Raw genomic sequence first — 27,348 nt, forward strand, 5'->3', positions numbered from 1 at the left:
GGTTAATTTGGTAGAAATGAACACAAATTGTTCTCTGAAACCCTTTTGTTAGGGTTACCATGGCATCTGATATTTTATTTTATATCATGGGCATTCAAAAGATTGTAAAAGTCAAACAAATCCAAATATTGAACATGTTTTAAGCTTAAAATAAGCTCTAAATAAAAGTATTTTAGATCATATTGTTTTTCTCTTGATTTTACTTACATATGCGGTCTTGAAGTAATCAGATTGCATTACTTTCATATTGCGAGACTTGGATTATGTTACTGATTTACATTCTTTATGAAGTCATTTGTAACTGTAATGGATTACATTTTAAAAAGTAACCCGACCAACCCTGATCGTACATCTCTTTCATTGGCTGCTGAGAGTCAGTATAAGAGATCTTGGCTCTCTTATTGGAGGTGTAGAGGATTTGGGATTATCGTTGCAAAATGGTTACTTATTTATGTGGGTTTTTTGTTCTTTCAACCTTTTAATTAATTTAATAGTAATCAGAATTGATCAGAGAGCCAGTCTGAATTGATTAAACTGGCTGCATTTGGCCTGCAGACTGCCAGTTGTATAGCCCTGACATAAGGTCCTTTATTTTGGCAGTATTTTATAATTAATAAGAAAATCCAGCCATTTCAATCAAATCTATTAGTATGCACATGATCAATACAGACATTTGTTTGAGATTTTTTAGTCCAGAGATTTAAAAAAAAAAAAGAAGAAGAAGCATTTTAACACAAATGTGTATTTCATAGGCCTCTGGTCTGGTCAGGAGTGTGCTTATCATTAAAATCCTATTTGATATTCAGAGGCTGGCTGCATTCGAGGATGTTCGGGGCACTCCTACATTAGCATGCCCTTAGCTGTTATCACAGTCCTAATGACATCCTCCTTGCTCGGCATGCTGGGAAAAAGGCTGCAAGGGGGCTGTAGGGGGCCTCAGGAACCGTTGAAACCTCATCCAAGCACATCAATCGCTGGCATCCATCCTTTTTTTTTTTGAGAAAAAAAAAGACAGAGCCCTCCAGATAACGTCTTTCATGGTTCAATGGCCTTACAGGGGTTCCCCTCCTGCATGGCCTGGAAAAATGGGCAAATTAATAGTTGTGCTGAAACAAATCGGAATTACACCCCTCAATGCATTAACGTCAGTAGCTCAGGCGCTTTGAGAGGGAGGGGTGGAGAAAGATGGAAAACTGTAAAAACATAGAGACAATTCTGAGACAGAAAAACAGCAAAGCTGGATGCAGATAACATTACTGACAAGCTGGCAACAACATATTCACATCTTCTGAAGGAGTACTTCATAGTCCTAGCTTAAAATATAATCTTAGGCTTGAGAGTAGGTTTGTCATATGCAGTCAGGCCCATAAACATTTGGACATTGGCAAAGTTATTGTAGCTGTCGAAGGTCTAGAGTTGACTTCAAGTGTGGCATTTGCATGTGGAATTTCACATGAAAGATAGGAAAAGATCTGATGAATTATTTTAGTTTCCTTAAAAAACAAAAATCTGGAAAAAACCCACAATTTTAACAAGGGTGTGTAGACTTTATATATCTACTGTATATGAAGGTCAGATACATTTTAAATACCTGCTATCACCACTTACACAACCAAATAACACATTTTTCCCCTTTTCCCCCCTAAAAACTTCTATTTTTTAAACTTAAATTTCACCTTATTGGTTTATGATGATGATGATGATGATGATGATGATGATGATTGTTATTTTACATCACAAACCTGCAAATGGCATCAGTGGTGGCTATATATCAGCTGTTCAACCAAGGTTAATCTTCATAAAGTTACAGTTTAAATTCTGCTGACATTCGGCTAATTTCCTCTTTTGAGTGACCAATGATGAAAAGAAATTGTGCTATTTGACATACTATATAAACTGATGTTCCATTGATTTGACTTCAAGATGATGCAATTGTGATGCAAATGTTGCGCAATCATTCAGTTCCACAGCTTTATTATTGCCCCTAGTAGTCAACAATTGGAACTGCAACAAATGCTAATACACGCCCGTTGGGGTGGGAATCACACTGCTCCATGCTCGGGGAAGAAGCAGCGGACAGGACAGTTAATGGCAGATTAGGTTATATAATTAATTATTTTTTTTTTCAATACTCTGGTCACCAAGAACTTGTATTACAGCAAATAATCGGAATCTAAGAAATTTCCACAAACAAAGGTAAAGTGTAAGTGTACAGAACCATTTCTATTGTAAGATATATTGCAAGGATTGAAAGAGGGAACAGACGATTAAGGAGTGGATAATGTGTGTACATTAGAAACGTGTGATCTTGTTTCCCCACACAAAGACTTTTATAAAACTTTTTATAAAAGTCTGTTGTGTATGTGTGGGTTTTTTTTTTTTTTTTTTTTTTTTTTTGTCAGTAGTTGGGCTGGGTTAAAAAAAGAGTCAACTAATATGTCTAAACCACCATACACATCCAAATTTGATTTCCCTCGATCACAAGGTCCCAGGAACTCCTGTATCAGAAGCTTGGTTTAGCATTCGAGATGACATTATTGTTTATTACTGTTTATTAAGAATTACACATTTACAAAGTACCTAAATACAGACTCTTGTGTAAACTCTTGAGGCAGGCAAAGTGTTTCTTAAATCTGCAACACAGTCAGATGAAAGCAAGAATTTATAAATTTATGATTACCTGCAAAATATGAGGCCATGTGTGTAGGACACCCAGCATTTCATATAGAGTACTGTACAAATGTAAAAATAGTGTTTGCTCTGATATCTGAGTGTTATTAATCACTCTCACAGGTGCGCAATCTAGAACAGGTACGCGCAGATGGATAAAAACCATAAAGTTATGCAAACCGAATGCAAACATGGAACTTGAGAATAAAGAATACTATAACAATAGTAAATTTCTCTCTGTACAAAAAGAAACGATATTGTTAACACAACATTAGTATAGTATGATAATATATCACACAGGATGTTCACATTCAGCTTGGGCTATGGTTGTTTAGTGTATGAAAATAAATTTCCCCGAAATCGGTCGATCTGCGTCAGTTCGTTTGCGACTTGCGTAAGTTCACGGACTCTAACTAGTAAATGGTGTTGAAACGACAACGTCGGTGCAGTTACCTCCAATTTCTCACATACAATCTTAACGTATGTAATAACGACGAGATCACATGGAAATGAGCCGGTGTTAATCTGCACAGCAAAAATGGCTTGATGTTGTATTTGGGAGCACATCTGATAGAAAATACAACATTCTAGAGTTCAAACAAGAATTGAAGGTGTCAGCACTGACAGTGTAGACAGAGTGACAGTGAGGTAATTCAGTTTGGGATCTCCTGCTCAGCCACTTCCTGTTTCACACACTCCTCTTCAGCTTCACGTGCTTCCTCTTCCTCCTGAATAGAAGCAGAAAGATCATGTTTACAGCTGGTCATTTCATGTGCCAGAACAGTTCTTTCTTGTATCCTCCAGTAAAAAAACAGCATTGATGAGTCATTCGACATGTGGAATTACAGACAGTTTTTTTTTTCTAACTCTCTAATGGAAGCCTTTCCGCTCCTTTCCTCCCAATCTTAGCATTAGCAATGTTCTGACCGGTGCTCTCGTCCTGATCCGATTTTCCTGCTCAATTCTGACTTTCTGTCAAGGTAATCAGAGAACATGAGCTGCATCCGAATATCCCTACTACCCTACTATTCAGTAGGCGAAAAGCAGTATGCCAAAGGAGTACAGTGTCCGTAATATGTCAAGGTATGCCCATGTTAAAATTCTCAGTGTTCATAAAACAGTAGGCGAGAAATACCCGGATGACCTACTGCTTCCTCCGAGATTCTGCGTTATGGAACCAATGTAAGTAAGTAAAGTATGTAAATTTTACTTATAAAGCACATTTAACACAGCGAAGCTGACCAAACTGCTGAACAGAGTAAAGAAAGTTAAAATAGAAAACAGAATAAAACCAAATAAAGACAGACAACACAAAAAATGAGATTAAAACGCATAGGAGAAGAGAAAGCTCTATCCCCCTTAGTTTTTAAATAGGGATCGAGGGACATGCAAAAGAAATCTATCAGAAGATCTTAGAAATCTGTTAGATGAATGTGGTGTAAGAAGAACCAATGGACACTGCGCTATCGGGACTGGCACAAAAGAGCTGTCAATAATGGCGGAAGGTATCGTGTCGGCTCTTTTTAAGTTGTAGGTCACGTGACAATGTCAACATGGTTTGTATTCATGCTACACACATATACTGATCAGTACGTACGGTATACACGGCCGAGCAGTAGGTACTGAATCGGATGCCGTAGGTACTGTGACAGTATGCGATTTCAAATGCAGCCATTTTGAGCCCATTAATCTGAAATAACATGTACATTTGACTTAGCTAACATTAGACATGTATATAGTTAACATCAATAAACTATTAGAGATATTTATTAGGCCGGAATTTCAGCCACATAAAAAAACAAGGGTTATACAGGCAGAGAAATGTTATATATAACAATTCCCAGGAGTATTCCTTGTTCCTCTTCAGGATTGTGGCAAGTATGTAACACTCAAGATGCATGAAATGACCAAGTGTAAATGGGGTCAAAGATATTAGGAAGGTTTTTATTCACATGTCTTACAGCGAAAAAAAGGCAAATAGTTGTGTTTTTTCATCCACTAGGGTTATGTGATTATTCTGAAGAGTGAGGGACAAGATGGCATACCGCCATGACGGGATACCTGGAGAAAGGAAATGTAAAAATACAATGGAATATTATATATGATGCAATATTAAGAATTAAGAAGATAACTGATGTATTTGTCAGAAAAGTACAGTGAAATCCCAGTTTGAAGTCAGAGTGCACGGTCAGCCATGAAGGGCTGCATATTCTTCAACTGCAACTAGGAGACCATGTTTTTAATAAATGAACTTGAATCAAGGGCTAAAAGTGAAAATCTTGATAATTACTTCAATTCCTACACTTCTGCAAAGTCGTAAACACACACCATGATACATTGAAAATATATCCCTCAGCCTTTATTGCGTATTCTTTCTTTCTTTCTTTTTTATCAATATGCCACCTTTTCAACCTCAGCCAAGCAACAAATACTCACAAGATACAACAGCGCACGGTCATCATGCCGGAGTCACTTAAAGCTCGCCGAGATTTAGAGGAGGACACAAATAGAAAACGACGGCCATCTCGACAGTTAAATGAGTCTGACAGATGCAATTATCCCCTCTTCCTGAGGTTAATACACACATCTACAGCCAGCCATGTGTGATTACCTATTCCCAACCACACACTGCCCTCATCCTACCATGGAAGGGCAGCTGTATGACACGTACGTGCACACACACACACACACACACACACACACATCTGAAATGACACCTCCTCTTAGGAAACTTCGGCCTTTCTTATCTCGGACGGACCATCTCATTGATTATTTTGTCGATGTGTTATTTTCAGGCTGATACCGTACACACGTTGTATAAAGAGCTGCTGAAACATGACATGAACCTTTCGGTGCTAAAATCTCTAATAACCTTCTGAACAATGCTTACAATTCTTTGTAAGTTCACCATTTCTAATACGATTTCTTTAACTTACCCCAATCAGGAGTACAAGTGCGTTAACACTATGTAAAACATTGTAATGCTGTGGGTTTATAACCTTTTTGTTTTAAATGCCTCACAAATCCCATTCATTCAAATGTATTTAATGCACAACATCAAATACACATCAGGAATGAAAATGAACAAATTACATGCACTCTCTTTACAGTACTTGACTACACGGTTCATTGTAATAGTACTTTATTTAAATATAATTTATCACAGTTCTTTTATTTATACTTGAATTCAATAAAATACACTGTTTAACTTTGCTGCATTTATTTTTGATCACTGATACAGAATAATAATAATAAAAAATGCATTCAACCCCCCCCCCCCCCCCCCCCCCCCACACACACACACACACACACACACACCTCTTAATATATCGTGTTGCCTTCTTGAGCGTCAGTGAATGTTTGGACCTTTGTAATAGTTGTGTATGAGTCCCTCAGTGTAAAAAGATGGATCTCAACATCATATAGTTACTGCTGGAAAGGGGTGAAATATGCAGAAGATGCTGGAAAAGTAAAGAATGTGCAGGACCTGGAGGATTTTTCTGAAGAACAGTGGGCAGTTTAACTGCTCAGGACAAACAAGGGACTCATGAACAACTATCACAAAACATAAACACATTCATGGATCATCCAGGTAACGACAAACAGTATTAATAATCAAGGGTGTGTAAACTTTTGAATTGGTTCATTTGTGTAAATTCAGTTATTATTGTGTCTTGTGGACTAGATGTAAACGTCTGTTATGTGAAATAGATTATTTAGGGTGGGACTAAATAAAAAAAACGAAATGCAATTTTTATGATCCCTCTTATTTAAAAAAAAAAGATTTGCATTCTGCAGATTCTGCAAGGGGTATGTAAACATATGACCTCAACCGTAGATAGCTAATTAGGTAGTTGGAAAAATTTATGAATTAATATGAGTTAGTTAACTTGCCAACAAATCTAGCAAGCTAGTGAAACTCAACCGCATTTGACCAATTTGCTAGCCAGCTAACGATAGCTTTCTTTGTATACTACTGATAATGGAGGTGATGTTCACTTCAGCATAGGGCACTTGGTTAGTTAGCATAAGAACTGAACAGAAAACAAGATTTTTCAATTAGTGTTGTAAATTATAAAAAAAAAAAGAGCACTCTAACGAGTCATTTTCTTGATCGCTACTTTTGACTTTTTTGTGAATAATAATTATTTTGCAGTGAATTATTACTATAGCAGAAGTAAGTGTGTTGTGTATTATATTGTGTTGCTGGGATTTGAACTCACAACCATGCAGAACCTTATAGAACTTAACCACTGGACTACACACAGACCATACACTATACAAGTCCAGGCACTTTATTGGAGTTTTAAGAGGCATTACTTGGGTTTATAAAACACTGTTACCAAATAACCAGGAATTACAAGCACAGTTATAATGATTTATGAATCCAGGCTTTATATAAAGTGTTAGCAGATGTTGTATGGCCTTGATGGAGGACCGTCAAAATCTGTATGACAACATAATTCAAATCTTAGACCTGCAGAAGAGAGAAATTCATTTAACAGAGTGCGCAGGCTTTTTATTTTGCTCCATACGGCTGTGTCACATTCCCAGAGTCGCTCTGTCTGGAGGGAACTTTTGATATATAGTGAGGCCCTTTATGAAAAATGCGCCTCTTTTTCCTGAACTCTGGACACTTTGTCGCTGCTGGCCCTTGGGCAGATATAAATTCGCAGCTCATGAGCGTGCAAGTGCCCGCTCTGCCCGTGCCATCCACCAAATCTCCCTGACAAGCCTGCCAATTTTCCAATTACCTGCCGCGCCGTACGTTATCGCCATGGCCGCTCGTGTGCTTAAATGAGAAACCACCTCATGCTAAATGTCTTAGTTAGGATAAAGCACCCCTCCCTTTTCTATATCCCCATATAGTCCCCCTTTTTTTTTTTGGTGATTTACAGCATGTCCCTGGGGAAGTGCCCCTGGACACTTTGGGGACTGATTTGCAGGTCCAACCCATCGTCCCTCCTCCCATCTTTTTCCTCCAGGGGACAGAAGATGACTCGTTTCGGTTGGTGAGTTACAGCTGAGACACGGCTGCCGCTGGCAGGATCGCATATAATGCAGCAAAGCTGCTCAGAAGTGTGAGATAGTTGAGAGAAATAGAATGAAAATGGTGCTTAATCGTCGCCTGTTTCTGGGTTCTGAACACTTTGACGATGAGGTGAGGCATGACAATAAACAGCAGTGGAGAATGAGAGTATATAAATGTAAATTTAAGAGAGAGAAAGAGAGGTTGGTGAAGGAATGACCGTTTATAGCTGTTATAAAAGTAACAACCTTGTTTCTGGGATGTTCCACAACATTAAATGTAACTATAAACGGATAAGATGTATTACGTGTGGTTCATTACTAAAGTAGAAATTTTAATTGGCTCACTTGCTGTAGTTTAAGGAGAATAAAACACTTCAGGATGCGCTGTTAGTGGAAAATAAACAAGGCAGCGTGGTCACAGTAAGTCCACTTGCCGCATCACACCATACAGTCATTGATTATTTTCCTATAACAGAATGCCCCCAGGTGTTTTAGTTCTTACTTGGTGTATTATGTTGGCTTTGTATTGTGATTTCTCTGACAAAGAATATAAACTGAGAACCTCAATGGACTTGTATAGTACAATTATAAAATTGTATTCTATTATTACAGTGAGGGAAAAAAGAATTTGATCCCCTGCTGATTTTGTACGTTTGCCCACTGATAAAGGAATGATCAGTCTATAATTTTAATGGTAGTTGTATTTGAACAGTGAGACACAGAATAACAACAAAAAAATCCAGAAAAACGCACGTCAAAAATGTTATAAATTGATTTGCATTTTAATGAGGGAAATAAGTATTTGACCCCCTCTGCAAAACATGACTTAGTACTTGGTGGCAAAACCCTTGTTGGCAATCACAGAGGTCAGACGTTTCTTGTAGTTGGCCAGCAGGTTTGCACACATCTCAGGAGGGATTTTGTCCCACTCCTCTTTGCAGATCTTCTCCAAATCATTAAGGTTTCGAGGCTGACGTTTGGCAACTCGAACCTTCAGCTCCCTCCACAGATTTTCTATGGGATTTAGGTCTGGAGACTGGCTAGGCCACTCCAGGACCTTAATGTGCTTCTTCTTGAGCCACTCCTTTGTTGCCTTGGCCGTGTGTTTTGGGTCATTGTCATGCTGGAATACCCATCCACGACCCATTTTCAATGCCCTGTCTGAGGGAAGGAGGTTCTCACCCAAGATTTGACGGTACATGGCCCCGTCCATCGTCCCTTTGATGCGGTGAAGTTGTCCTGTCCCCTTAGCAGAGAAACACCCCCAAAGCATAATGTTTCCACCTCCATGTTTGACGGTGGGGATGGTGTTCCAGGGGTCATAGGCAGCATTCCTCCTCCTCCAAACACGGCGAGTTGAGTTGATGCCAAAGAGCTCCATTTTGGTCTCATCTGACCACAACACTTTCACCCAGTTGTCCTCTGAATCATTCAGATGTTCATTGGCAAACTTCAGACGGGCATGTATATGTGCTTTCTTGAGCAGCGGACCTTGCGCGCGCTGCAGGATTTCAGTCCTTCACGGCGTAGTGTGTTACCAATTGTTTTCTTGGTGACTATGGTCCCAGCTGCCTTGAGATCATTGACAAGATCCTCCCGTGTAGTTCTGGGCTGATTCCTCACTGTTCTCATGATCGTTGCAACTCCATGAGGTGAGATCTTGCATGGAGCCCCAGGCCGAGGGAGATTGACAGTTCTTTTGTGCTTCTTCCATTTGCGAATAATCGCACCAGCTGTTGTCACCTTCTCACCAAGCTGCTTGGCAATGGTCTTGTAGCCCATTCCAGACTTGTGTAGGTCTACAGTCTTGTCCCTGACATCCTTGGAGAGCTCTTTGGTCTTGGCCATGATGGAGAGTTTGGAATCTGATTGATTGATTGCTTCTGTGGACAGGTGTCTTTTATACAGGTAACAAACTGAGATTAGGAGCACTCCCTTTAAGAGTGTGCTCCTAATCTCAGCTCGTTACCTGTATAAAAGACACCTGGGAGCCAGAAATCTTTCTGATTGTTTGTTCAAATACTTATTTCCCTCATTAAAATGCAAATCAATTTATAACATTTTTGACATGCGTTTTTCTGGATTTTTTTGTTGTTATTCTGTCTCTCACTGTTCAAATAAATCTACCATTAAAGTTATAGACTGATCATTTCTTTGTCAGTGGGCAAACGTACAAAATCAGCAGGGGATCAAATACTTCTTTCCCTCACTGTATACTGTCATACATATAATATATCATACATATAATTTACCGTCATACATATAACCTACCGTCATACATATAATCTATCATACATATAATGTATCATCATACATATAATCTACCGTCATACATATAATCTATCATCATACATATAATCTACCGTCATACATATAATCTATCATCATACATATAATCTACTGTCATACATATAAAGTCAGCTAATGGACAGTGATAGAACGACTCATTTGTTTATCCAATAAATAAGTCTAATAAAATCAGTCTTGCACTTTGGATGACTGTAAAGTATTGTTGTAAACACAGCACAGCACCAGCTTCAACTTTTACCGTAACATTCTTCCTCTAAACAGCAAACACGTTATATCAGGTCCAGTGTTCAGGTCCAAAAACTCAAGGACTCAATTTAAATCACCAATAATGTGTGTCATGCAAATACATTCAGCTAAATCAGGCCTTTAAAAAAAAAATTTAAAAAAAGATGAACTTTTGCCATGTGCTTACTACAGAATTGATCTAAAGCACAACAAATGATAGCAGTGTTGCAGAGTTTGTGATTTGATTTGACTATATTTTACTCTATCTGTCAGTTATTAATAGGCAATAGAAGTCCCAGGCAAATGGGATCACTTGGCGTACACAGCTGTAGTTTGATTATTGAGATTTGCTTTTGGTTGAGGGGGCTCAAAGTCTGAAAATAAATAAGTAAATAAAGCCTGGAAAGACGGCCTCATGCGGATAAAGTTTAATAAATAAACAAACAAACAAAAAATAAACAAACAAAAAATGGTAAAGCTTTTGGTTTGTTTGATGTAATATTATTTCTAATATAATTTATATCCAGTTGTAATGTTAAAAAAAGTTAAAAAAAAAAAAAAAAGTAAAAAAAAAAGTAAAAAAAAAAAAAAAAAAAAAAAAAAAAAGACGGCAAATGACCAGAATTATGTGTTTGCCATAATATTTTTTTACATTCCACTGTCAGGTACAGAAACAAACAAACAAATAAAAACAAGGTGAATGCAAGAGGAACAAGGTTAAGAGCTTTTTTTTTTTTTTTTTTTTTTTACATCATACTATCCTGTAATTAAAAAACAAAGAAACAAAATCCAAATAATCAAAGAAATGGAAAGAAAGAGAGAAAAAAAATAATTGCAAATACTTTTTGTGTTTGCCATAATAATTTACATTCCACTATCCTGTAAATAAAACAATCAAACAAACAAATAATGAAATAGACATTTAAAGGATGAAATATTGATTGACATAATACTATTGTATATCCTGCTATCCTGTACTAAACAAACAAACAAACAAACAGGCAAATAAAAACAAGGTAAAAACTTTTGGTTAAGTGTTTGCCATAATATTCTTTTAAATCCTGTCGTCCTGTAATAAATAAACAAATAAACAAACAAATAAATAAATAAACAAACTGACAAAAACACAGCTAGATTAATGGATAAATAAGTAAAAATAAGCCCATACATTCTGCTATCCCGTTTTTGAAACACAAAACTTTTATTTTAGAAAGTATTACTACTGACGGGCCTCTCTCTACCGAATGTAAACGGAAATGTTCTTGTCAAACTCGAAGCACAGTGTTCTACTACACGCTCGAGATGTTAAGTGATTTTTATACTAAAGTCATTTCTGTCTGAAAGCTGGGGATATTCTGTCCAAAAATGCAGGTGTCATTCGATGTGCCTTCTGTTTCAGATCTCTTTTCATATAAATCGAGAACGTCTCTCTTCTTTTTGCAGACAGGATGACATTTCCTCCACGAGGCAGAGCCATCTCGAGCACCCTGACAGGCAGCGGCATTGTGGGAAATCTCCACTGCTCTCCTTGGGGAAGAGCGGAGGAACTGCGTCCTGCCACTCACACTCCTGCCCTCTGGCAACCGCTTACACACGTACGATAATGAAATGCCACATGCTTTATTCTAATCGCATATTCTAACAGATGCACGGCGCATAAAACCATCCTAAAAATGATTGTTGCTATTTATACGAAAATGTTGTTATACACTGTTTATTACTACTATTAGTAGACTGCATAATCAAGTTAAATAAAACAGGCATGCTATTAAAATAGGAGCCATTAAACAGAAACAGAGAAACAGGGAGCAAGAGAGAGAGAGGGAGGGGAAAGAGAGAGAGAGAGAGAGAGAATTTGTGTATATGAACTCATACTAGACATGTCAAACAAACATCATGAAAAATATTGCTGCTGTTTAGTATATAGTATATAGATATAGTTTTAGTATTACTGGTAGTATCCGTATATTGGCTGCACATTAAAATGGGAATGTGTGTGTATGTGTGTGTGTGAGAGAGAGAGAGAGAGAGAGAGAGAGAGAGAGAGAGAGAGAGAGAGAGAGAGAGAGAGCATTTACACATAACACACCAGGGTACTAAAGGAGTAGATATATGAAAGTGTAGTTACATGTTTTATTAATAATTTCAGCCATATACTTGATTGTTTTGGACTGGCTTTAGCAATAATGCATGTAAAGCAGCCATGCAAATAAAGAGCATTAAAATGAAGTGGAGAGAGAGAGAGAGAGAGAGGGAGAGAGAGAGAGAGAGAGAGAGAGAGAGAGAGAGAGAGAGAGAGAGAGGGAGAGAGAGGGGGAGAAAGAGAGAGGTAGAGGAGGGAGAGAGAGGGGGAGAGAGAGAGGGGCGGGGGAGAGGGGGGAGAAAGAGAGAGTTAGAGTAGGGAGAGAGAGAGAGAGGGAGATGTAAAGAGGCAGACAGGTAGGAAGAGATGTGCAGCCAGACAGAAAGAGATACAGAGGTAAAGAGACAGCGAGTGTGAAACAGAAAGAGACAGAGAGAAAGAGCGAGAAAGAGAGACAGACACAGAGAGAAATAGAGAGAGACTGTAAGATATATGTATCTTACATATATATAAATAAATAAATATATATATATATATATATATATATATATATATATATATATATATATATATATATAGAGAGAGAGAGAGAGAGAGAGAGAGAGAGAGAGAGAGAGAGAGAGACAGAGAGTGAAAGAGAGAGAGACTCTAAGAGAGAGACAGGGAGAGAAAAATAGAGAGAGACGGACAGATGTGTGTGAGAATAAGGGATGATGGATAAAGAACAGCATACAGACTGAACCCTAGGTGGCATCAAAGCCTTGTGGAGTGTGTGAATGTGTTGGAGACAGAGACCCCTGCAGCCTCACCGTGCTGCTCTCCCTCCTTCCTCCCACTCACACACACACACACACACACACACACACACACACACACACACACACACAGTCAACTTCATAAAGTGGGATTAAACTAAAGCCGGGTGAAAAAGAATTCAAATTTACGACGCTGCTTTGCCTTTAATGAGCTTTGGCGTCCTTTATCAAGCCGGCACAGTCCTCAAAGAATTCAGCTGGCTAATTAGTATGACGTATTTCCTTATCGTGTTTTCTGCTTTTATTGTCTTCCCTTGTGTGTGTGTGTATATATGTGTGTGTGTGCAGTGTGCACGGCGTGGCTTTTATATTGCATGCAGAGAAAGAGGCTTTATGGCCTCCTCCTGTCTGATAGGTGCCGCTGTGCGTTTGCAGAAGGCAGATTGATGTCCTGCAACGATGATGAAAACACACACACACACAAAAAAACGGTGGAATAACATCCCGAGAAATGAAGCAAGAACCACACGTGGCAACGTTATGAGAAAGAAGGTGAGCTCCCCTCATACACGGGATGAAAAAATAAAATACAAACAGCAATCAACAAACTGAATAATCTCGTAGTGCCAAAGGACACACATGAGACGTGAATGACCTGCATGTGTGGACTGAATGCTAAATCTTCTACTTGGTGATGTTTAGTGTGCTTTACAATCTCCAGCTGTACAAGTTTTTGTAGTTTGATAGTTTTGTATTTGTGTGCTGTGATGGACGTAACTGTGGCCGAATTCTGAAAAATCAGGTTTGGAACAAAATTGGTATTTTCTGTGTTTTTTTTTTTTTTTTTTTTTTTTAAGTAACACTTTAAATTTTTTTTCTTTCTTTCTTTCTTTCTTCTTCTTCTTCTTCTTCTTATTTTTTTTTTTACACATTTACACCTTTCTATCAAAGCCAGCATGAACTTTTTCAGTAATTTGTGCTACAGTAGCTCTTCTGTGGGATCGGACCAGACTGGCTCGCCTTCATGCCCCACGTGCATCACTGACTACGTTTACATGGACAGCAGTAATCTAATTGTTGACCTTATTCTGAATAAGACAATATTGTGATTAAGGTGTTTACATGAGTCGCTTTTAGAATATTCCTTTCATGTTCTCGTTTTATATGTTATAGAACGTAGATGGATTAACGGCACATGTCATTATGTCACCGCGCCATGCCATCCTACGTCCTTCCAGAATTTCACGTATCAACATACATTTCGACTTCGTTATGGTACCGTATACAGATTTGGGTGTTTTTATTTTTAATTTACGAAAGCTTCAAGTGCAGTTAATTATTAGTCATGTTATACATGCAAATAGACGATTGCTTGAAGCCGTGGGCTGCGTCACAAACCGCGTACTTACCTACTGTATAGTAGCCGAGATACAAGTATTTCCCCTACTATAGGGACACGGGACTACGGGACACAGCCGTGCTCTCTTGTTTGCTGTCAAACGGTTGAGCGCTGCCGTGTGTGTATGTGTCCTGTCGCAAAAGCGGTGAAAACTCCCACACGAGGCTAATAATGTAATTAAGGTGTGTATATGTCTGTAATACACGTCGATAATGCGACTAAAGCAGGAATACTCCACACGTCTTAATTCCATTTGTATTTACTTCGAGTATGACTTTAGTCGGATTAAGGTCATCAGAAATAGTTGTTTAGATGGTAGTTTCTTAATCAGAGTATCATCTTAATTGGGTTAATATCAGATTATTGTTGTCCATGCAAACATACTGAGGGAGCCTTGGGCGCCCGTGACCCTGTCGCCAGTTCAACGGTTGTGGTACTAATCACTACACTCTAAGAACACCCCACCGTGATTTTGGAGATGGTCAGACCCAGTCGTCTAGAGATCACAATTTGGCTCTTGTTAAAATCACTCAGATCCTTACGCTTGCCCATTTTTCCCGCTTCCAACACATCAACATTGAGAATTGACTGTTGCCTTGCTGCTTAATATTTCCGACCCATTGACAGGTGCCACTGTAACGAGATAATCAAATATTATTCACTTCACTTCGTCAGAGGTTTTAATGTTAAGGCTGATCGGTGTACTTTACTTTACTAGCATTATTTAACTACATTATTACTTGGTTAACATTAATCATAATATTCAGAATTAATGAATCATATGTAATGTTAAGAAAGTAACAAAGTATGTTAACACACATTAACTGATGTTTGTTTAATTCAGGGGTTCCCAAACTAGGGGTCATGAACCCAAGAGGGGTCACTGGATTTACAAATGGGTTCAGAAGAGAAAATTTTTATTTGATTCACTTATTTTACAAATTAAAAATAACAAAGATGGATTTTGTGTCCTAACATTTTGAAATGTTTCTAAGAGTCACATTCGGACAAACCATATTTAAATTAATCCGTTATTCCAGTGTTTTATTTTATTGTAGTCACTAATAAAAACTGACAAATTTCCTTATCCATCTACCTCCAATAAAAAAAGACATACCTCCAATAAAATAATTTAAAAAAACTACGTTATTGAGTACGATTTTCCTATTACAGTTAGTGTTTGAGTTTTAAAACCCTCTCATGTCGTCTTCTGTTTTTTTTTTTTTCTAGATCAGTAAACACTTTTGAGTGTAAGGTCAGAGTTTGCTATTTGAGACACAGTTCATGACATCAATCACGACAGTGGAACGTTTTAAAGAGAAACAGAGCTGGTCAGTGTGTATAACATTGCTGTTGCATAAAATACCTAAATATTTCACAGTTCAACTTGGAATCCTGGACACAAATGTTTGGCTCTGGCATTGCTTTTACATCTTCTGTATGTAGACAAATTATACAGGCAAGTGTGTGAACATTTCTGCTGCACACACACACACACACACACACACACACACACACACACACACACACACACACACACACACACACACACACACAATATCATGCAGCAAGTATAAACCCAGGCTCCTTTGCTTCACACTGGGCCGTATAATACCACCCCGGCATTGATAATTTTCCTATAACACCACAACACAATCCTTTACACTGGACTGGTGAGTCAGTGCAAAGAGATATATGTTTGGTTTTTAGTCACTTACTGTACATTACACATACGTTTGTTACTAATGTAATAAAATGTTCAAATGTTGCGGTAGTCCTATATTATGACTCGGGATTTTAAAAGAATACAGGGTGGTCTAGACATTATTTGTCAAATTTGATAAGATTATATATATATATATATATATATATATATATATATATATATATATATATATATATATATATATATATATAAATAAGTGAAATTCAGGCAAATAAAACACACTGAGCACACTTATGAGTAAAAGTGAACAGTGATCAGTGGATGAGGCTGCGTGTTTGTTAAATACTGTGACTCACATTTACCTCAGGAGATGACAGAGACTGACGACGACGATGATGATGATGATGATGATGATGATGATGCATTTCCTCATTTCTCGTTACAAACATATATTCTTTGATAAAGTGTCACGAATGCCATTTCCCCATGAATAGATTACAAACAGACACATGCATGACATTTGCTTGCTATAGCCTTTCTAGGCTTCTACAGGATGTTTCATCTAGTTTCTAATGTAAATATAATGGTTTCTAAATCAGATCGATTTGCTATAATATTATTAAACATGGAATAACTACTGGACGCTGGAGTTCTGAAAAGTCTGTCAGTCTACAGACTATGAATAAAGTATGCTATAAAGATAGACACAGTTTTCATGCTTGTATTTATAATTATCATCAATTAAAATGAGATGATTAAATAGGAGTTGCTTCACCGCAAGCAGTGTGTTGGTGTCGCAATTTTCCCCTTTTGAGGATAACTCGATTTTAAAACGCTGGCGCTTCTAGCATTTTGAAATATAAATGTAAATATAAATAAATGAAGTATATTTAATTTCAGGAAAACGTAGTACTCAAAACTATATATAATGGAAAATCTACACAGGCTGTGTGTGTGTGTGTGTGTGTGTGTGTGTGTGTGTGTAAATGTTTAGTCTACTAAGAGTGTAAGTGTGTGTGAGAGAGTTTGCGTGTGAGTGATTTAAAGCTCCTGTCGGAGTGGTGGATACGACACAAGCGCGGTTAGTCATATACACTCGGTTCATTAGGCGGCTGAGGCTGTGTGTTACACGCTACATTGAACCACCTCTGGCCCTGTCCTCCCTTTCCTTCTCCTTCATTCTCTTTCTCTCTCTCTCTCTCTCTCTCTCTCCCTCTCCCTCTCTCTCTCGTTCTCACAGGCCCAGTCAAAGCTAGTCTCCAGAAAGCACAATTAAACTTCATGACTGTGCATATCTGCGCTCTCCATTTCCGTTTATTACAAAGGGCGTTCATTAATCTGCCTTACCCCCCTCACCCCCACCCCCGCCCCCAAGAATGCGTTTTCCATTTTAGTGAGGCGTGACGGATACCGAGGTGAATTTAAGTGAAGATGGCTGATTAAATCAGCGGTAAAACGCACAAGCCTACATCTGATAAGCCTTGATGCTTGAGGGGGAAATATAACGGTGAGCGAAAGTACTTTCACTCCGTTTCCAATTTAGAGCATAATATTAAATCACAAATTAACACAAGCGCTCAGCCTCCACAGGTAAATTGGTTGCCTTGTTCAATGCATGCTTGGTTTTAGGGGCTGGCGTGGTGTGTCAATGTGTTGCTGTGTGGGCTGGGACACACAGCGTGGTAAGAATACAGCACAGCTTCCCATATACCACAGTAACTGCTCATAACTCATTATTTTACATTTTAAAAAGGCCAGGAACTTGTGTAAGCCTGGTGATTTAATACAGTATACTGAGGATCTCTCTTAAAGAATGGGGCTAAATGAATCAATAACTAGCAGAATTTACTAGCTTTTAATTATAGGCAAATTTAATACTTGCACCCAATAATAGTTTTCTTTCTTTCTTTATCATGTTTTATTATAAATAAGATTTTAAAAAATCTATCAAGCATTTTGATTATATTTCTTTTTCAATATACATGAATATACTGCATAGTCCACAATGTCTCCATTATTGTAAGAAATGTAAATTTAAATTTCCTGGGCACTTTAAATCATCAGATTTTAAGTGATTCAGATATTTTCAATCAATCAATAACGAACAGGGATCTATCAAAGTCTGATCTTCACAACACATGTTAGTGGAAGTATATCATGGCTTGAGCAATGGAGGTTTCTAAGCAACCAAAGGCCTCTCTCAGATTGGCTAATGATAATGTTCATGATTCCACCATCAGGAGAACACTGAACAACAATGGTGTGCATCCAGGGTTGCAAAGAGAAAAGCAAGGCAGAAGGCTACTGGAGAAATGTTTTGTGGATGGATGAGACCAGAATAGAACTTTGTGATTTAAATGAGAAGCGTTATGTTTAGAGAAAGTAAAACACTGCTTTCCAGCATAAGAACCTTATCCCATCTGTGAAACATGGTGGAGGTAGTATCATGGTTTGGGCATATTTTGCTGCATCTGGGCCGGGACTGCTTGCCATCATTGATGGAACAATGAATTCTGAATTATACCAGCCAATTCTAAAGGAAAATGTCAGGACATCTGTTTATGAAGAGAATCTGAAGAGAAAGTGGGTCATACAGCAAGACAACAGCCCTAAGCACACAAGTCATTCTACCAAAGCATGTTTAAAGAAGAATTAAGTTAATGTTTTGGAATGGCCAAGTCAAAGTCCTGACCTTAATCCAATAGAAATGTTGTGGAAGGACCTGAAGCAAGCAGTTCATGTGAGGAAACCCACCAACATCCCAGAGCTGAAACTGTTCTGTACTGAGGAATGGACTAAAACTCCTCCAAGCCGACGTGCAGGACTGATCAACAGTCACCGGAAATGTTTAGCTGCAGTTATTACTGCACAAGGGGGTCATACCAGATACTGAAAGCAAAGGTTCACAGATATGTAATATTGGATCATTTTCCTCAATAAATAAATGACCAAGTATAATATTTGTCTCATTTGTTTAATTGGGTTCTCTTTATCTACTTTTAGGACTTGTGTGAAAATCTGATGTCGTTTTAGGTCATATTTATGCAAATATATAGAAAATTCTAAAGGATTCACAAACTTTCATGACTCACTGTAAAGGTGAGTCTGTTCAGGAGAAATGGGTGCAATGGTGGAAATAGAGGTATAAAAGCTCTTACTGGACTGAGTAGGACGAGGAAGTTTTTGAAAAAAACTAAAGTTCTGGAGGAACCCAAACACTCTGGGAAAAAAGTGCATTTCATCCGTGACGAGCAGATAGCAGTCCCCCGACCCTCATTAACAAGATTTATAGCAGCTGAGAGATACCCTCCAGTACAGAAGCATTTGTAACTCGGTGTCCCTATTTGAAAATGGGTGTGCTAGAGGAAAGAAAAAAAAAAAAACAAGAAAAAAAAATCCTTCCATTACAATATAAAAGGATGCACAAGAGAAGACTGGCTTCAGTTTTTAGAATCTGAACAGCCAGAAAATCCTAGCGGACAAGAGAGAAAAAAATAAAATGTTCCCCAAAACCTCTTGCTTATGTCGGTGGACAGCACGACTTGACTTGCACACGAAAAGAAACCGTCTAACTGTATTGAAAGTTATTTATTGTTCATTAACCAACAAGTTTATAGATATTTGTAGATCTGAGCATGTTGTAATGATCGGCTATGATGATGTCATGTGGAGTCAAGGGGCATGGTCGCCGCTCTGCTCTCTCACTCTCTGTGACCTCCACATTGAGTGCTGACATGCGGTCTCATGTTAAGGTACCATTTTTGGGATGTTTTACTCGGTTAATCCTCTTCTAATGACCGACCTGTAACCGTGCGTAAGCCAATGCTATCCTACAGTGTAATAAAATAAAGCGTAAGGATCTAGCCGGATCCTTACAATATGTGCATATAAAAACAAAGTGGAACACAATATATACTCACCATACACTTTATTAGGAACACCTGTACATTCAAGCAGTTATGTAATCAGCCAATCATGTGGCAGCAGCACAATGGAATAAAAAAAATCATGCAGATACAGGTCAAGAGCTTCAGTTAATGTTTACATCAAATAACAGAATGAAGAAGAAAATGTGATCTCTGTGACTTTGGTCGTGGCATGGTTGCTGGTGCCAAATGGGCTGGTTTGAGTATTTCATAATAAGGGTCTCCAGGATGACACACCTTGTTGATGAGAGAGATCAGAGGAGAATGAGTAGACTGGTTTGAGCTGGCAGGAAGTCTACAGTAACTCAAATAAGCATTCTTTACAATCATGGTGAACAGAAAAGCATCTCGGAACACAGAACACATCAAACGTTGAGGCGGATGGGATACGACAGCAGAAGACCACGTCAGGTTCCCAACAGCTGAAGACTGTAAAAAGTCTTCTAATCTCTAAAACTGTCCAGTCTGGGTGAATCTGTACCCATGACAGGCTCAGATTCCTTTTCTTGGCTGACAGAAGTGGAACCTGATGTGGTAGCTGTTCTGCTATTGCAGCCCATTCACCTCAAGGTTAGATTTTTTGTGCATACTGAGATGCTTTTCTGCACACCACAGCTGAAAAGAGTGATTACATTAATTACTATATCCTTCCTGGCAGCTCAAACCAATCTGGACATTTTCCTCTGACCTCTCTTATCAACAAGGCGTTTGTTTCCACCCAATGAATTGTTTTGTTTTTCACACCATTCTGTGTAAATTCTAGAGACTGTTGTGTGTGAAAATCCCAGGAGATCAGCAGTTTATAAAATTCTCAAACCAGCCCATCTGGCTCCAACAACCATGCCACAGTCACAGAGATCACACTATTGATAACTGAGCACATAAATGAGCATGCGTACAGGACGGTGAGTGTATATACAGTAAATAAAGATGCACAGCAATCAATAAATCCTACCCAGCATACAATATGCATACCCCCCCCCCCCACACACACACACACAAGAGCGCCACCTTCTTGTTTTCTTTTGGCTCACAAAACCAATGCTCATCATTTCACAGGTCTAAGTTCACCTAGATAAAGTCAGCATGCAGGCAGACGAAAGTAAACACTACCAGAAGCAAATGCGAAACTTTCACCTCATACATCCTTTCCCCCTTCAGTGGCTTTTTTTCTTTCTTTTTCATTTGTATTTGGTCTGACTGCTGCTTCACATCATGCCTAAGAACACCCTCACTTATGCTAAAATCACTGTAACATCTGCCTGCTCATTTATTGCTTTTACTTGCAGCTGCCATACATTTAATTGAAAGTCAGCTGATTACGGGGGTAAATTTGTGTTGTTTTCTCCCAACAAATCGTCCCAGAACATGTGAAGGCCACTATGTCACAGAATCCAGCACTATACCAGAGGAGTGATTGTAAAGTCCAGGACAAAACATGGACATTTTATCTACTGGTTTAAGCTTTCATCTGTGTAGGTTTTGGCCTGCATATGATTGATCTATTCCTCAACACAGCTGTGTATATGAGACCACCATTGCAGGCTTATTAAAATCTATTCAGGGCTGAGTAATGGGGCAGGACCATCACCTTCACTCTTGTTTACTCCACAAATTGGCCCCAGAGAGAGGAGGAAGGCGTATGGCTATCCTAGTTAAAGTGATAGAGGTGATGTGACTGCATTGATTTTCCCTCCATCTTCATAAACTCCTAGTGCTTAGTGGAACAGTGAGGGCCGCTGTTTGAACCCAGGACTAACACCCTATGGACAGGTCCCCAAAGGTCCCTTACTGCCTCTCTAAATCACGCTAACCTTTAGTCAACATTGTGGTCACGAGTGTAACAAGCAAAAGACACACACCTACACTATGGGACTCTAGAGTCCAATTGCCCTTGACTTCAAGAGCTGTCAGAGTAAACTTTATCTATTTCACCTTCAAAAGTGTGTCCGGATGGAGACGGAGTGTACAGGTTAAGAGCTGAGAAAGTCGACTAAAGACACGACAGCTTTGTAGATCTTGGATGTACAGGATGTCTTAAAAGTCTCCATACATAGCGGGAAATGAACACTTTTTTAGCAAACTGTCTTCCAAGCCTTTTGATACTTGGTTTATATATATATATATATATATATATATATATATATATATATATATATATATATATATATATATATATATATATATATATTTCCCAGATAGCCTTGAAGAACTCCTTTGACAAAAGAAGAACGTATTGAAATCGTTCTCACGGCAGGATCAGGAAGTTGTCACAAGGTTGCATTGGACTTTAACAGGAAACATGGCGAGCACATCACACACACATGACACTGTTGCCAAACTTATTAACAAGTTCAAAAAGACAGAAAGTGTTGCGGACCGACCGAGAAGTGGACGTCCACGAACATCCACTGACGAAGGCACAACCGACGTGGTGCTGACAAACATAGTCCCTTCGCTATATATGGAGACCTCTGGGACACCCTGTGTTTTGGCTCCCTGTGTATGTCACTCTATTACACATTTAAGATATCCCAGAAGAGAACCAGATTCGGTGCAGGGATTAGCAGATCAGAGATGACATCATCACAATAGAGCAATGTAAAAGTTAGAATGCCGGCATGGCATAACGTGCCCATTAGGTCAGCTCCAGTTAAAAGTCAACATTCCAGCTTTTACGCTAATTTTGTATAACTTTCTCTATACTAGTCTTTGAGTTTTGTGTAATATACAGCATTACGCTAGCATTTATACTCCGTCAATTTTAAGCTAAATTATATGGCCAAAAGTGACCCATAATTTCTAAAATTGTCCAGAATGTCTCTGTATGCTGTAGCATTGCAATTTCCCTTCACTGGAGCTAAGGTAGCTAAACCTTTTCCAGAATGACAATGCCGCTGTGCACAAAACGAGGTCATTAAAGACACTGTTTGCCAAGGTTGGTGTTTAAGAACTTGAGTGGTGGTCTGCAGAGAGCTCTGACTTCAACCCCACTGAACACCTTGATGAATAAGAACTGCACCCCAGGCCTCCTCATCAACATCACTGCTTGACATCAATGGTCTTGTCCACCTCCACATTTAATCCATATAGTATAGTTGTACTCAGTAAATACTGTATACTTGTGGCTTTATCACAGTCTGGAGACTTTCTTAAGGGAGCATGCCTTTTCCTTTAGTTTTTCGAAGGTATTTTAAAAATCTCACTTACTGTTTTCTTTATTATATTGCTGTTACTCATCCTAATGCTTATTCTCTAGCATCAAAGTTCTATTTCTAGACTTTGCAATAGGTCAAAACGACAATTCTCATGGCTGGTCTCTTTCATTTATGTTATGACCCTCACTTCCAACTGGCATCACAAGCCTGATGTTCACTTGTTTTTAGAGATATAAACAAAGGAGGACTCGGATCTAGTGAGAAAAGTGATAGTACTTCACCACAGCGCTTCTCTCAAGTGTGAATTTATAGCATACCTGTTCCACAGAATGGATCGACTGCAGCATAGTGCTTTCAGTGCTTGAATATGACGGGGGAAATTTTAATTAAATACTTTAATATAAACAGCTTAGCATTCATTTGCTACTCACATTCACCACTGAAAATGATAGAATACTTAACACACAGAAGTGCATTATGGCAGTAATAATGATGCTACATACATTTTTTAACACTCCGATCGTTCTTTTTCATCCACATCAAGATGCTGCGCGAACAGCGCCAAGACCGATGAGTGATGATCTCCATTTCCTCTTTCAATTTCCCATCCACAGTAAAGCAGCCAGACTGAGGCACTTAATTAAGTTAATTAGGCTAACTTAATTAGGCCGTTTTGCAGGTCACTGTGCGAGTGGTCTGATTGATGACTGCGCTTGTAAAGGTAATCGCCTTTAGAACTGGATTTAACAAACAGCATGTTAACTGCGGGATCATAAATAACACCGAAGTGCTTAGTGGAGGGACCATCTGACGTGTAAAATCCTGTGATTTTAACAACCGAGTCAATAAATTTGACATGTTACACAATAGAAATCTCAAGGTCAAAAAATGGATTCAAAGACAAACTCGGTTTGTTCAGAAGCAGCCACTTGATTGTGATCGAGTGTGAATTACAAATGGGTTTGTTTTGTTTTATTTGACTCAAGTCTGCTGGGCAGCTAAACTTTTCTGACTACTCTCTTCCTCTCCTCTGGGCATTTTATTCACATTTGAGTCTTCAAAAGCAGTGTAGTTCCCTGGAACTCTTCATTTGCCATGGGCATTCCTGTTTATCGAGTCTTTTGACTCAAGTGTGTGGGGTTGCTGAACTCTTCCCATGCATTCGGAGTCCTCTGGGTATTACTGAGCCTTGTGGTGCTTTCAAAACAGAACCGATATGCCCGAACCGTTCATCATGGGAGTGTAAATAAGGCTCAAACAAGCCCCGCTCAGGGTTCCGATGGGCACTCAAATTAAAGGCCATCCATATATTACAGTAGAACTGTCGTTTTATTGCCTGAATCAATTCTGTGAGGCTCTGGAGGTGACGGCACTGGAATGCGGCCCCTGATGGCTGGAGGTTTATCTAACATGTGCAGGCAGGGGAATACGCAGCCGGTGTAATGAACTCAATTCTACCTAATAAAGGCTTTACTGCAGTGCACTGACCCCATCACACCCTGCATATGCCTCCACACCCATAAACCAAACATGATATATCTTTTTTTTCTTTTTTCTTTTCCTTAATACGACGACTTCTTCGTTTAACACAGGCAGACATAATTAAGGGATTTTATGATACAGTGGGCAAGCACTGACAAGTTGTCCATGGAGAAACAGATTTAGCAATTTTTCAATATTATTAATCAAGACCTGAGAGGCAGAAACCCATCTGTGGTGACCTTTAAAAAAGCGTTAAGAGAGAAAGTTAGAGAGGGACAACTTAGCGAGGCGGATCAAATCACACTGTGCATCACGAGTATCTTGTCTCAAGCCTGCGTATAACAGTGCCCTGGGCCGTGATGTATGTGCGGTGTTTTGCCCCGTGCTTTGATCGAGATGTAGCGTATGAGAAGATGGCGGTGCAGTGCATGAGCCTCTCTCATTTCTCTAAATGCTTCTCTGCTCTCATCTAGAAGTCAAGGCTGGAAGGGATAACAAATCACCTCCTCGGTTCTACTTTTCACTACTGCTGCTTCTTCATTTGCCAGCTGCCAGAGAGCGAGAGTGACGTACATCTTTAATGTCGACCCTCTCATACAGAAGGTGAATCATGGCTGCATTTTAAAATGGCATTAAAAAAAATGCATGTGGACCAATTGTGGGTATGGAAATATATTATAGATCAAACATAATGTGAAAATACTTTTGAAGGAATTTAACTACTATCGGCTACATTCAAGGCACACAAGGAAAAAAAAAGCCTAACAATGTTTGTGATAACTGTGACTAATGTATGTGGCTTTCTCCACAATAAAGCAATGAACCATAACACCACCAACCAGATGTAAACACTGGTTACATTTTAGGGACAGTAGGAGTTGTGGAGTTCTCATTTCTTCAGAGTTCATGGCATTATTCAAAAGTAATGATGCAAATTTCTACCATGAACAAAACTTAACCAACTGCGAATTGTCTAATTATAAACTAAGCCGTAAAATAATCATTAATGGTGAAGCATTGAACGGTAATTGTTGTCACCATTCAGTCGTACTAGTTGTGTACCTGGGCCATTTTATTTAACTGGACCTTTAAAAATGTTACTTGAATACCCCTGGTTTATATGAACAACAATTAAAGCTGAGCTCGGGTATTGTAATTTGATTCAAATGTAAATCACAGCATGACATAAGGGTTATAATAATAATAATAATAATAATAATAATAATAATAATAATGACAAAATACAGTTTCACTCTGCTTTATAGAGAAATGCTTTCATTTTATAATTGTACAAATATGTTCCTTCACTCAAAACTACTGTTAACTGTTTTTGTATTAAATGTATTCATATACATTTAATCATTAAATCAAAATCAGTTCTTTTTTGCTAATTCTTTGCTAAGTCTTTCCTGTATCTTTGCTAAAAAATCATAATAAAAAATAATACTATTTTGATGCCAGACTGGATACTGAAAATATAACAGCTATCCACCCAATTAGAGTTAGTCAATTGAAGTCCTTAGTACATGAACAAATTTACGTGATCTGAATGTTATGAACTCATTTCAATAACATATAAATTAAAACGTTCTTTCTCCACCTCCTAAATGCCAACTTGATCCTTGATCAAACCAACTCTATACCAACACCATGTCTCTGAAATCCGAATGAGAATTTAATGGGGTACGACTTGTACTCCAGAGATTTACTGTCCAGAAGTTAAGAAGCAATAGTTGTCTTAGTATTTAAGTTTTAGGTATACTTAAGATTTGTAGGTCCTTAATGAAATGGAACAAAAAGTCATTATAAACTGCATAGTAGCGGAATATCAAGATGCAAATATCCTACTCATTTTTGTAAAATCTAATAACTACCCATAAAGTAATGGGAGTCTGGGATCACCTAAAATATTTTTCTGTAAAAATCTGCATCAAACCACATCCAGTTCTTCAATGATTTATGACAGCATCGGCTTAAAAAACAAAACAACAACAAAACAGTTCATTGAAATGATGTAGGCTAGGAATTCTTCAAGATTGTCTTTGCTGCAGAACAAAAAGTCCAGAGGATTGAGCTGGACCTGATCCAATACTTCCTATAACCCTGAACCTACCCCCTAATTCATGAGATACTCTACAACACACTGATCAACAACACACCGAGTTGTCGCCATTACCTGGTTCGACTCTGCCAGGGTAGGAGGAGCTAGATCAGGTCTGACTCCACCCCCTGATCTCTCGCTTGAAGCGATGGGTATTTGGATTCTCCCAGAGGGACAAAGCTAAAACACTCTTCATGAGTGTATGACGTACAGTGTTTTTATTAGCAGACAGCTACTTGTAATAGTCATATTGGACAGGTTTTTAAAAGGAAATAGCAGGAAAAGAAAACAAATGATATTGACGCATGCCTAAAATTCAAGCTAGACAAAGATACCAGGCGGCAGCGGCTGCTACAACAGAAAATTGGCTAGAACCAAAATATGTGTATGCCAGAGAGAGAGAGAGAGCGAAGAGTGTGTAGCCCAATTTTCGCAGGCTGTGTGTAAGCGTGTGATTAAACGGGATTGCGTCTGGGCTTTCAGGCTCTCTGGGGATTGGAGCGGTTCCCCCTGCAGGCTGCCAGGGAACTCGTTTAAAAAGT

At 38.6% G+C, this 27,348-nt stretch overlaps 1 protein-coding gene across 3 annotated transcripts in view; it reads right to left on the reverse strand.

The window, feature by feature from the left end:
• Positions 1-2,420: 2,420 nt before the first annotated feature.
• phf14 (PHD finger protein 14) overlaps positions 2,421-27,348 on the reverse strand; it is a 105,694-nt gene continuing 80,766 nt past the window's right edge. For 2 of the 3 annotated variants that reach the window (XM_017482255.3, XM_017482256.3), the window contains exon 18: positions 2,421-3,398. In XM_017482255.3, coding sequence (XP_017337744.1) covers positions 3,324-3,398 — 75 coding nt within the window. In that variant the 3' untranslated portion in view covers positions 2,421-3,323. Of the gene's footprint in view, positions 3,399-10,978; positions 12,002-27,348 lie in introns of those variants that run through there. The other variant, XM_017482257.3, reaches the window with a different exon arrangement.

This window comes from Ictalurus punctatus, chromosome 12 (genome assembly GCF_001660625.3).
Source record: "Ictalurus punctatus breed USDA103 chromosome 12, Coco_2.0, whole genome shotgun sequence".
NCBI lineage: Eukaryota > Metazoa > Chordata > Actinopteri > Siluriformes > Ictaluridae > Ictalurus > Ictalurus punctatus.